Here is a 13,061-nt window from a genome sequence, read left to right on the forward strand (position 1 = left end):
TTTGCATTCACGTGTGTCTGGTTGTGTTTGTAGCGCTGTGGCATAGGTTCTAAGTTTGTATGCGGTTATTTGCATACAAGTGTCGTACACTTACAATAGGATTATGCCCAGTAATTGAATCAACTAATTGCCTAGTCATTAAGCAAACACATAACCGAGCTTTGAGTACATCTGATCAACGCTTGTTTATGTACTCACAAATCACCGCATATGTGTGCGCATTAGTGTGCGTATATGTATGTATTGGCGGCAAATGTGTTGGCATGTGATATGTTTACCTAACAACACAACCAAGAATATTATAAATTGCTTGAGTAAACATTTTAAATTTAATTTAAAAATTTATAAAATTAATTGCGTTTAATAATAAGGCAATAAAACGAAAATAAGTAAATATAAATGCCAGAATATTGATATCAGAAAATATCGAAATTAAATTTAGACTGAGTTTTTGAGATGTCGATCTGGAATTTGGCACACGATCTTTTCTCTCCAAGATGGTGCTCAATAGCAAGTTCTTATACGGAAAACCTTTTTATTTGGCGAGTTATCTTTACGAAATTTAGTATAGATTATTTACTAAAGCAAGGCTACGATATCTGAAGAAAAGTTTTAGATCGGACTATTATAGCATATAGCTGCCATACAAACGGAACGATCAAATACCTGTCCTTGTAAGGAAAACTTTTTTATTTGCAGAGATATCGTGACCAAATTTGGCGCAAATTATTTTCAAATATAAGGCTATAATACTTGAAGAAATTTTCTAAATCGAACTACTATAGCATATAGCTGCCATACAAACCGAAAGATCAAAATCAAGTTCTTATATGAAAAACCTTTTTTATTTGACAAAATATCTTCATTTAATTAGGAGTAGAATATTTTCTAAAATAACGCTATGATATCAGAAGAATTTGTTTAGATCGGACTACTGTAGCATATGGCTGCCATACAAACTAAACGATCAAATACCTGTCCATGTATGGAAAAATTGTTTATTTGTCGAGATCTCGAGATATTTCCGAAGATAACATTAAAACATCTGAAGAAATTTTCCCGATCGGATTACTATAATATATAGCCGATATATAACATAAAGCTGCCACACAAAATGGCCGAATAAAGTTCAGGTATGGAAACTTCCTTATATGTACTTACATATGTATGTGTAACTTATGTGTATGGAATTCTAACTTCTACAAAGCCGAACTTAACGTTTTTGCTGGTTTCTAATTTAATGTTCATTACTTTCTAGCGCCAAAATTGGATATTTTTCAAAATATTCAGTTTTTCAAAATTTGCAATTTTTCAAAATTAACAATTTTTCAAAATTTTCAGTTTTCCAAAGTTTGCAATTTTTTTAAATTTTAAGTTATTCGAAATTTGCAATTTTTCAAAATTTACAATTTTTCACAATTTGCAATTTTTCAAAATTTGCAATTTTTTTAAATTTACAATTTTTCAAAATTCGCAACTTTTATATTTCGGTTAATTATTCGTGTAGCCCTAACCCACTTCACATACCAAAAGTGTCACTCAGTTCGAAATTTGCACTTTAGCTGTCCTTAAAACTGTTTCATAACCATGATTTCATTACTTACTAAGCATGCTTGCCTACATTTTCTTCGTCGCCATCATTTACTGTCATCGAACGCACACATTTTCTTTTTAATTGCCTTTGATTGTGCATGTTTAGGGTGAGAGTTGCGAGCGAATTCGTACGAAACGCTTTGTATTGTAAAGTAATCAGCCATTTGTTACTTCAAATAGAGCAACACCAAGAGATAAAAGCAGTCCTTACGAAACAAAAGTAGTAGCGCATACATACATACATGCAAATGTACTTGTAGACTCCTTTAGTGTGCTCTACGAGGCATAGCCTCAAACGAATGCATGTGTTGGCATACATGTGCTGTTGGATATACTATAGGCTAGAGATGGGAGGCTTTTTTTAACAACGTTTAGTGGATGCATGGTGTTGCGCAAGACTTCGAATGAAATATTGGCGTTTATTTGTTAAGAAATCGCTAATAAAAACTACAAAATACTTCTTTTCATAAAAAATTACGTTACTGGTCTTCAAAAGGCAATTTAAGCGGTAAACAAAATGCTTCGAACTCTTTTTATGACAATGCTCAAGTAACTTTCCTCGATAAATTGCCTAAAACGAGTAGATATTTTTTATCGAACAAACGGAAAAATATTCTTTAGAATAAAGGTATACAAAAATTACAAAATTTCTAATAATTGGTATTTATTTGCCTTAAATGGGCTATACAAAATGGTTGCTGAAGTCAACCAAATGATTATGGAGAAATTCCTCTTCCTAGACCACATCCATAATTTTCGCCAAAAATGTTTTATTGTTATCAATATATATCGGCACTTTCGATAATTTTCGACAAAACGTCGCTTTCGACTTTGTATGTATATTTATAGAAAAGTTCAAAATTAAATATAGACTTTTAATATGTTTTGGAAATCTCCAATCTTTCTTGTTTGTTATTAACGATAAACCTTCGATAACTTTCGATAGCTTTCAGCTTTACATGTTAATACAGAAAATTGAATAAAGTTTTAATAAAAAAAATTTTAAATTTGTAATACCATCATTTTCTATCATCAATACATACTGTCACAATCGATAATTACAGAAAAATTTTTCCTCCGAAATTTTAGTATCCAATCGGCTTTTGACCAAAGATTTTTCTACTTTTCATTATCGATGTGAAATAAGCTCTTTCGATAATTTTCGATATACAATTATAACTTTCGATTATTTTCGATATACAATAATAACTTTCGATTATTTTCGATATGGAATCAGAACTTTCGATAGCAGATATGTTTTGGCTTATGAAATAGTTTTTGAACTAATTGAACTATTGAAAGTATGTGGATTTGTATTATGAATATTTATTTTTCACTAACGTACATACCGTCACTTTCGATAACATAACACCTCTGACCTTAAGAATTTGAAAATAAAATTTGTTTTCAAATTAATTTAAAAATATTCACTTTCAATTATTTATCGGCTTTAGATAGTGAATATTTATAGCGAATCTACGATTTTATTTATTCTACTTTATCGATATACATATGTATCGGCACTTTCAATAACTTTCGATAGCACATCTCTTTTGACAATCAATGTTTGTTGTAAACTTTTAAATTTTTATAACGAATATTTACTTTCAGTTATCGATACATATCGTAAATTTCGATAACTTAACCATTTAGGGCTTGTATGATAATACAATAAATAGATTTCGTTAACAAATTGATTAAAAATATAATTTACTTTTATTTCTTGGTTTTTATTACAACAAAAAAATTTGTTTATCTTCCTTTTTCAAAACTTTACCCTGCAGTATCGATTATTCAGGCGTTATCGTATTTCAAAATATCATCACACTCCACAACTCCAAAAAGGTTCTGACTTAGATAAACAACTATTTTCGTCAATAGTCCACAAGCAGGCATGGCATATTATATCATATTTGACCTTGAATATTTCTAGAAAAATTCGATAGCAATTTAAAACTGGAAATGTTATCATTTTTAAATGTTATTGGTACAACTTTCTTAACCATATTTCCCCAAACAAAGTATTAAAAACCTACTTTTAATTATCGATAAATATCGCCAGTCATTCGATAACACAACACACACCACTATAGCAAGCAAACAGCTACTGACTAACACATACCAGCTATTTTCATCAAGAGTCCACAAACATGCAGCGTTGTTAGACAGTGCATTGGCTGGTAAGTGGAAAAAGTAGTGGATGAAAAAGTAATCAAAAGCCTTTCAAAATGCCGAACTGATCGACTACTTTGGCCAATTGTGCTCTTCACGTTGTACACCTTTTATGAGAATGCAAAGAAATGGTGGGAGGGGTAGCAACTCTGGCTTAGAGCATACAATTGGCGTTGTTATTGAGTTTCTGTTTGTATTCGGAGCGTTCGTCCGGCAGTCAATGGTAATGGTTGCATGAATGTGGAAAATGAAAGAATGATGTTGTTACTGTTATATCATTGCTCTGTGCTTTTGTTGTTGTTGCTGTTGTTGTTTTTTGTTCATACCAATCTGTGCTAAACCTTTGTAAAGTTTGCATTTACATTTGCGAATTGATTAAATCATTTTTTATTGGATTGTTTTTTGCTGTTTTTTTTCTTTGCAGATGCATCATCCCATTCAAATGAAGCCGGCTGATAGCGAAAATAGAAATGGTAAGTTGTATATGGTGTTTATTATTTTTGTGTTTTTTTTTTTTTGTTATTTTTCTAAAGAGATCAAAGTATTAAGTACTGAGTTATGGTTGGGATCAATTTCAACTGTTTATTTAAATTTTAAATTATAAAAAAAATTGAAGGTGTGAAAAACTGTTGCACTATGATTGTTCTCTGGAAAGATTTACCATAGATCATCTCTTATAGTTATTATCTTATTTGCTTATATTATTAAAAAATTGACTAGATGGTAAAGATGATTGTGCCTTTTGTATTTGTCAATACTATAAAAGTTCCTAAAATTGTTAAAATGTTTTGGTGATAAAGGAAAAAAGGTATTGTCATATAAACTAATTGTCCACAATATCGAAGTATCGAAGATAAAAGCATAAGCAAAATGCTATTTGAGGACTTTTCTTTATCAAAAATGAAGATATATGATCGATGGTTATTGTATATTATTTCTTTCTTTTCTAGACTCTCTTCTTCATGACACTCATGTCATGTTTCTGTTTCTCTTATTCACTAACTTTTTTCTTGCCAAAAGGATTCTTACTCATTTGTATTAATCACATGAAAATTTGTCTCCATGCGGTATGATATGAACACACAGACAGAGCTGAAAAACTAACGACACTGCATTTAGAAGAAGATAAGAGAGAGAGAGAGAGAGAGATAGAGAGAGATAGATAAGTAAATGAGAATTGCACCGCGACCTAAAGTCTATTGTGCCCTCAGAGAGGGCGTGTCTACTATGTAAAACTTTTACGCCTCTTTATTGCTGTTGCAGCTGCTGCACGTTCCTATGGTTTTTGAAAACACATATTAAATTGTATTTAGAAGAATACTTATCTTGACTGCCAGTAAATAACTATCAGATCCACTGTTAAACCCTCTGGAACCATATTTTTCATACCTTATAAACATAATGATATCTCAATTTAGCCAACAGAGAGCCACATACTATATCTTGGTATACTTTTTTAAACTGAAACAAAATCTCTTTCATATCCAACGAGGTCTGTTTCATTAATTTGTTGCTGGAAGTCTCGTTGTGAAAGCCCGCTTGTCGTGACTGTCCACGATTGCTGAAATATATCGCTATAGTTCGTGTTTGAAATATGTTTTTTGGCGATGGATTACCTCTCCAAGAAATTAGTTCATCGCCAGTTTTCCTTTTATACAGACCCTTTCCATTAAGTGTTGGGAGTTAATACTCTGTTCATTTATAGGGATCTTACATGGCATTATATATGTAGGCATTTGCAATGATATATTTATGCAGGTCGCTTTCTACATATCAAACACAAGTTTGAGCTCATAAAATGAGCATTCAAGGCGTATTGCCTTACCTCGTTATCAATGACATCGAGTTACTTTGCGATAAGACTAGTTTGGGTGTCAGCCCACAGCAAAATCATAAAGCTGGCGAGCTTTCATCGTGATTTATACTTCTAGATAGCTCGGCTTCGCGTGAGCTTGTCCGGCGCAGGGCTTCTATCGGTTCATGTGCTGTCGCAAGATTTTCTCGACCCTATAGCGATGGTAAGGCACCCTGGGTGCTCTTTACCCTCAGTAAGATTAACCTGATTCCAACAGTGAGTGTGTTTTATAAAAGCAGGTCAGCGTATCTACTTTGAGAATCCTACTGAAAGTCAGCTTCAAAAGCTATATAACATAATACTAGATGAAAAGATCTCAAACCCTCTCAATTGCCCGGGTTTTTGGGATAAAGGCTTAAAAACTTGGGAGTTTATACTTTCCAATGTCCCACCAAGCTAGTGGAAATACAAATTAAACGTGAAAGCAAATTTGTACTGACTGGCCACAATGCTTTTGCTGACTTAGATATAGGGCTGGTTGCAGAAGTTCTATTTTTATGGCTACACAAAGGACTACATTTAGCATTAGATCAGCTATAGCACGCTGTTAAGCAGAGCACTTAATCGCAACATATCAGAGCCTTAAGCCTTCACTCAATCAGATTTATGCATCTCGTCAAGGGTCTGCTTACTGTAGCTAGAATATATCGATAGTGAGGATAGTTTAAATAGAGCAGTTGCCAGCGAAAACCCTCCAAGTCGCATACATATATTGATGTAAAAAACTTAGTTACCGTTAATTCAAGGCAAACACTAATGGTAAAATTCCAATAAGAAGTCAAAACTTAATTACATATCCATATGTATGCGTATATATGCAGTACTTTTTCATACCAACCGTTGCAACTGTTCAAAATGGTTTTCCATATTTCGCATTTGCTGTTCATGCATGCATCTGTGTGTGTGTGTATTTAAAAGCTCGTTAAAATATGCCGAAATAATGTATTTCACAGTCGTAACAGTCAAAACGAGTGAAAATTCAATATCATTTCTTAGCAATAAACCGGTTTTGCCTGCCGCCTTTGCGAAATGTTCGGCAATTTCGCAGCTCAAGCCTTGAATTCGTGTTTATCTGCGAAACGATTCCAATAAACATTCCCAAGTATCACTGATATGCCGCATGCCAAAGACTAACACAAACAACAAAAGCAACAACAACTGCAGTAGTCAACGAGTTGCAATAAGTTCGAAAGTATGCGCTGCCATGAAAACGGCCACGTACAAGTAGTAACATATTTTGATAAGGATGTCTATATAGGGATACAATGCGCTGCGTTCAAGGATATATTTTCGATAAGTAGTATGTGTTTGAGTAGTGAAACAGCAGCCAGACGCGCTCGCCTACACACAAAGCTAAAGATAAAAACAATTGGAAGTAGTGCATTCTAGAGGATTTTTGTTGTATTGCTAGTCTACTTAATTGGTCGCACCAAAATTAATTTTTCATTTCCTGAGGTGCCTATTAGTTTTTAGATCACCTCAAACAACGATAAGTTCAGCACGAATGTCTCTCTTGAGCTTCTCAATGGTGCGAAGTTTACTAATGTACTATTTTACTTTTTAAATATCACTTAAAAAAAGTTAGGGACAGCCAAATCTGGAGAAATGAATGTTCTGTCCACGCAGCTCATTTTAATAACAGACGTTCAGGGAACTTTTTTGTAGAAACTGAAAGCTTGACAAAGATGTCGCTGACTTTATTTTGTTTTAAAAGTATAGCCCTGTGATTGTGTTTAATCGAGTACCGTTCCTATCAGTCACTTTTGGGTCATATGAAGTCATTTCCACCATCTCGAATAGTTGGATTTTCTTTTCCCCAGGATAGGTATGATTGAATTTTATGGCTGATACTCAACGTGAGGTTTGCACTTGGACTGCTATATACAGTTCTTTGAAAAGCCATAAATTACTCTCATAGAATTTGGTCACAAATCTTCCATTGCGTTTTACTTCTATTCCCACTTGTTCTCCTGGATGTCGAAGTGGTTTAGGTTTGACCTCGCATTGTCGCGGCCATCAAAAAGGATATATTCAGAGCTTCTATGTATGTCGTCTCTTCTTCCGAAGAGCATAACTGGCATCTGGTAACACTGCGAAAGGGCAATGACTAGTTAATACTTCAACAAGTAGGGAAAGTCCTACTTAATTGAAAGCGCCTCTTGTTATATAATTTAGGCCAAAAGGGCCTTCAGGCCACGCCAGTTCTAGTGGTTGCCTGGCGCTTGCCGAACTCCTCTGAAATTGACTCAGTTTTATCAAAAACACAAGCCTACGAATGGTACAAAGCCTTCAAAGACGGTCGAGAGATCGTTGAAGACATACCTTGCTCTGAACGATCCTCTTCGACCTCTTCAACTGATGAAATTATTAAAAAAGTTTAATCCATCACTTTTACAAATCATCATGCAAGTTTCAGAGAGATGGCAAGACATTTTGGTGGATATTTTGGGTATGAAACGCGTCTCACGCGTCTTTTGGATGAACTGTTTTAGACCTCCAGTAAATTCATTCCTTGCAGTATCCACTTATAAAAGGGTTTATATCAATGCACAGTGTACATATAAATGCTCTCATATGTACGTACGTACATTAACACTAACAAGTTAAACAATAGACACCCTCGCATACACTTGTTACAGAAAAAGCATAGAGTTGATAGCATACAAAGCGGGACCAAGTGCTTATCTTTTACAATCTTGCATGTTGTCTTCTGCTACAAGAAGAGTACGCTTTTACATACCAACTACACATATGGTTTTGTACTATATACAAGGATTTAGAAAAATCTGTCTGCATATATTTTCAAGCGCCACTCATCCGATATTTGCAAGTATCGCGCAGCTGAGCTAACTGGCAAGCCAATATTGTTATTGACCAGCAACTTTACAACAGCGAATACTACCATATTTGTTGCGATGTCGGTGCGCGTACTCCACAGTGGCCAACAACCGCCGTTAGTGAAACACGAGAGAGTTGAAGCAATACTAAAGTCAATGCAACTATAATATTTGCAGGAGCAGTTTGCGCCACATTGCTGTAGTTAACCACACTAACGGTTGTTGAACGAAAGTTTTCACGTAAATGACCACTCTTGTATATTTAATATATAAAGGGTGTTTTTTCTAGACATGTGTTTGCAAGAAAATAATAGTACCCAACTAATTTAATGTTATGGCAAAGAATTTATCTTTGTTATAAAGGTAAAGGTTTACCATCATGTTTCGGGCCAGTGACCGCCCCTGCTGACTCAAATAAATTCCAGCCTAGAGGCGCAATTTTCAACCACCTTTTGTCGCATGCCAGCAAGAACGTGCCGAATATTCTCTTCTAATACGTCAGTTATCTCGAGCTTATCTGCTTGGACTAGCGACTTCAGATGACCTCACAGTAAATAGCCGAGCGCTGCAAAATCGCATGATCTTGGATCCTACGCCGCAAACCCATAATGCGACTTAACACGTTCTCCAAAAGTTTCCTTCGATAGATTGTTTGCTTCGTTGTCTATAAGGCAAGTAGCGCTGTCTTGTGGGAACCAAAGCTTGTTCAGGTCAATCTTTTCCAATTCAATGCAGAAATTGACTCTGATCTTGGCTCCATAGCGTTCTCTATTGACTGTAATATTGTAAATAGATTTTTTGCAGTCTGTTCAGTATGAAAACACCCGTTATGTAAGACAGTTTTTAGCGCAGTGCCGCGTACACAGCGAGATAGAACCCTGAACGCGGTGAAAAATGTGGTTACTCGAGGCAAAAACTTTGCCGTTAATTAAAATAAATTCATAAAATTTATATTTGTTTTTTGTTATTTTATGAATTTTATTAGGTCATCTAATAATTTTGTATTAACTCATATAAAAAATATATAATCAATTCATATAAAATCTTAATATTATAGCAGAAAGTAAATAATGTTTTTGAGATTGAAAAGCATATATATTTCCTTTTAGATATGATTCCACTTACGATCCAAAAATGACTTAAAAAAAACAAGGATAACAAATTTGAAATATGATCTCCATATAGAATAAATTTGGTTCATAAAAGTATAACGAAACCTGGGATAAGATAGAGCTTATCACACACAAAATATCGAAATGAAAAACACTCACGACATACGTATCGAAATTTCGTCTAACATAAACTAAAATAACCTAACCAAATCTAAACTCGAACATAGGTTAGGTTAACCTGATAATCGCACGAGCCACACATAGACCAGTTTTGGTCCTTTGCGATACCAGATGTATTTCAGTTGCTAGAGTTGCTCTTTTAGGATGCCTACGCTTGACGGAGACTCTGCGGCCTCACTATCCATACCTTCTCCAGTGAAGTGTACACGGTATGGACCCCAGATTCTTACAGCGTAGTCCTGTCAATGTGGAACAAGTACGCAAGAGATGCTCCATTGTTTCCCTGGTTCCTTGCTCTAGAAATTCCTTGCAGTCTTCTCTATCTGAATTTCGAGCATAATTCATAAACATATTTGGAGTTAGACTCTCAAGCGCTTTTAAACTAAAATACATTGCTAACAACAACCCAATACTTACTAAAAATAACAAAAAATAAAGCCTCTCAAGCATTAAGCTCGTGCAAACTTCGTCATACACCCTACTCCTCTATATACTATATACGAGTATAAACACACTTACTCCTTGCGCACCCATTTAAAACAATCATTATGCAACAATGTTTTCTCTCACTTCCTTTAGCCGGAACTTCTATTTCTTCCGTGTGTTTCCGTTAGTACAAGGACCCAATACTACACTTTTATTATTATTGTTATTGTAATAGTTATCGCTGCTGTTGCAGTTGTTGCATATTTATTTAACGGCGCCTTTTCAAAATAACCTTTACAAGGCAAACGTGCGCAAAGTGTGGAATCTTCTACTGGCCAGATATGTAATTACACATTCGTTTAAGTATGCGTGCCCGAACACGTGTAAGTCAGTGTATAATTACGATTTAAGCAGACGTGAGCGCCTTGAAAAATATGTTTACGCTTTTATTGAGTGGCAATGTGGGATTTGCGGCGGCTGCTTTGAAATGGACGGCTGGGAAATTGCTGTGCATTGATGGGAAATAAGGGAAATGTGCGTCTTCGTAAAGTTTTATGTGATAACTTTAATTTGTGTGTATATATATAGAATAGTGCTTGGGTATAAAAGTAATCACGCTTCTTCAAAAGGTTGATTTAAGGTCAACATTAAGATCAAGCTCCACGGCCAACATTGGTAGTGTTCAGGAACACCAAAGTCATAAAAATACATATTTTCATTATCCCTATCTTCATCTCCTGACAGCAGCGTATGACGATCAGGTTATAACCTCAAAGCCCGAGAACGAAGTTCTAAGACCGATCCTAAATGGCTGTGAATAAATCTAAGTATCTTAGATGGAAAATAAGTGCAGATCTTTTAAATTTTTATATAGAAATATTTTAGAAGAGTTGTATCTCAAAAGATAACCGGAAAGGAATCAAATCGGTTTAGGAACTTCTCTAACGAAATTATAGACACAATAATGACCGGTAGCCAAAAATATGTTAGAAGAGAGTATTACAGTTTTTTTCAGGTTGAAGATAGTGTTGAAGTTACTGTTACTCCCAGAGCTAAAATGTGCCCGAGAAATGGGTCTAAAGTAGTAATTGCAGAGCTTAAATGCTGCAATAAGCTATCTGACTACAAGTATTCCGAAAATCTTCATTTTTGTAAGAAAAAGAGGAGTTGCCACCTATCAGTGGAAGTAAACCTTTTTAAAATTTATTCAAGCTTAAAGCGTTTCGAGAATTTTATCAGAAAGGTTTTGAGTTTATAAAAAGTTTCGAACAGAGTTACCACCCATCTATGAAATTAAAATTAAAATACTGCAAAATGGCTGCAAACATAAAAGCAATAGCAGAACTTAACAGAAAGTGATGTGAAAGTCTTGAATTTATAAAATTTTGAAGCAGGGTTGCCACATATTTATTTAATATAACTGAAAATATTGTAGAATCTGCACAAATCTAGAACAGGTAAGAAAACCACTGGGAAAGTATTAATAATATGCATAAATTATTTAAAATCATAAATAGAGTTGCCACATATGTATCTATTAAGTAAATCAGAAAACATTGAAAAATGTGTCCAATTATAAAGCATTGAGGACTACTTGCCGAAATGTGAAGGAAGGTTTTGAATTGACATACATATTGCAGTAGAGTTGCCATCTATCTAAAAAGCGAAACTGAAAACTAATGACTGATTACAAAATCTATAAGAATAAATAGCGGTCACTTAAATCTATGACAAAATATTTTAGAAATTTTGAGTTTGCATGATTTGTGAAAAGTGTTGCCACCTTTCGTAGAAAACTGTTAATATTGCGAATAGTGTTCACTTAAGCACATAAGGATTTCTTAAAATATATCAAATTTTTTTAAGTAAATCACGAATTTGTAGAAATTGTGAAAACGAGGTTGCCATTTAAAAAACAAGGAAATGCCAAAAATTTCAAAATGTATGCGAAATCGTTTGGAATGTTGAAAATCCAACCGGAAATTAAGAAAGATTTTTTTTACTAATTTTGAAAAAAATTTGCCACTTAACACTAACAAAATACTAAAAAATGGGCAACAAGCATAAAGTTAATGAAATGCAAATTATTTGAAGTAGACGCCTGTATAGACATCCGTTTTTAGTAAGAAAATAACTTAAATTTGGTAATATCTATAAATTAAAATTATGTATGTACGTATAAGAGCACCCTGTATTTATAGGAAAAATTTGTCAATTCTATGAAAATTAACCAAAGATTTTATTCATGGTTACCAAAATGCTCTATAAATTAAAATTAAGTACCTATTAGAGCACCCTGTGGTTTTAGACAAAATTTGTCAATTCCATCAAAGTTAATCAATGATTTTATACATGATTACCTAAACACTCCAAAAATTTAAATTATGTACCTATAAAATCACCCTGTATTTTTAGGAAAAATTAGCCAATTTCATCAAAGTTAACCAAGGATTTTATTCATAATTACCTAAATATACTTTAAATTAAAATTTTGTTATTAGAGCATCCTGTATTTTTTTTTAAATATCTCACTTTCAGCAAACTTAAGCAATGATTTTATACATAATTACCTAAACACTCAAAAAATTAAAACTATGCACCTATTAGAGCACCCTGTATCTGTAGGAAAAATTTTTCAATTCCATCACAGTAAACCACAGATTTTATACATGATTACCTAAACTCTTATGTAAATATACATATACATAAGCATTTCAAGTGTAAACATTTCGAAAACATCAACGCTGAAATCTTGCTGTCAACCGCTAAATTAAATACTAATATATCACTTCAAATTGCGCCAAAAGTGAATCGCACCAGTGACATCACACGCATTAGCGCGCCCAAACCAGCTGCCGCATATATATTTGCGCTCACGGCCAGAAG

General features: G+C 33.9%; 1 protein-coding gene across 4 annotated transcripts in view; it reads left to right on the forward strand.

The window, feature by feature from the left end:
- The window catches only part of LOC120767891 (CUGBP Elav-like family member 2), a 181,692-nt gene that overhangs the window by 56,148 nt on the left and 112,483 nt on the right, over nt 1–13,061 (forward strand). For all 4 annotated transcript variants that reach the window (XM_040094219.1, XM_040094217.1, XM_040094221.1 and 1 more), the window contains one exon: nt 4,190–4,238. In XM_040094219.1, the coding sequence (XP_039950153.1) occupies nt 4,190–4,238 (49 nt within the window). The remainder of the gene's footprint in view (nt 1–4,189; nt 4,239–13,061) is intronic.

The sequence above is a fragment of the Bactrocera tryoni genome, chromosome 2 (assembly GCF_016617805.1).
Source record: "Bactrocera tryoni isolate S06 chromosome 2, CSIRO_BtryS06_freeze2, whole genome shotgun sequence".
NCBI lineage: Eukaryota > Metazoa > Arthropoda > Insecta > Diptera > Tephritidae > Bactrocera > Bactrocera tryoni.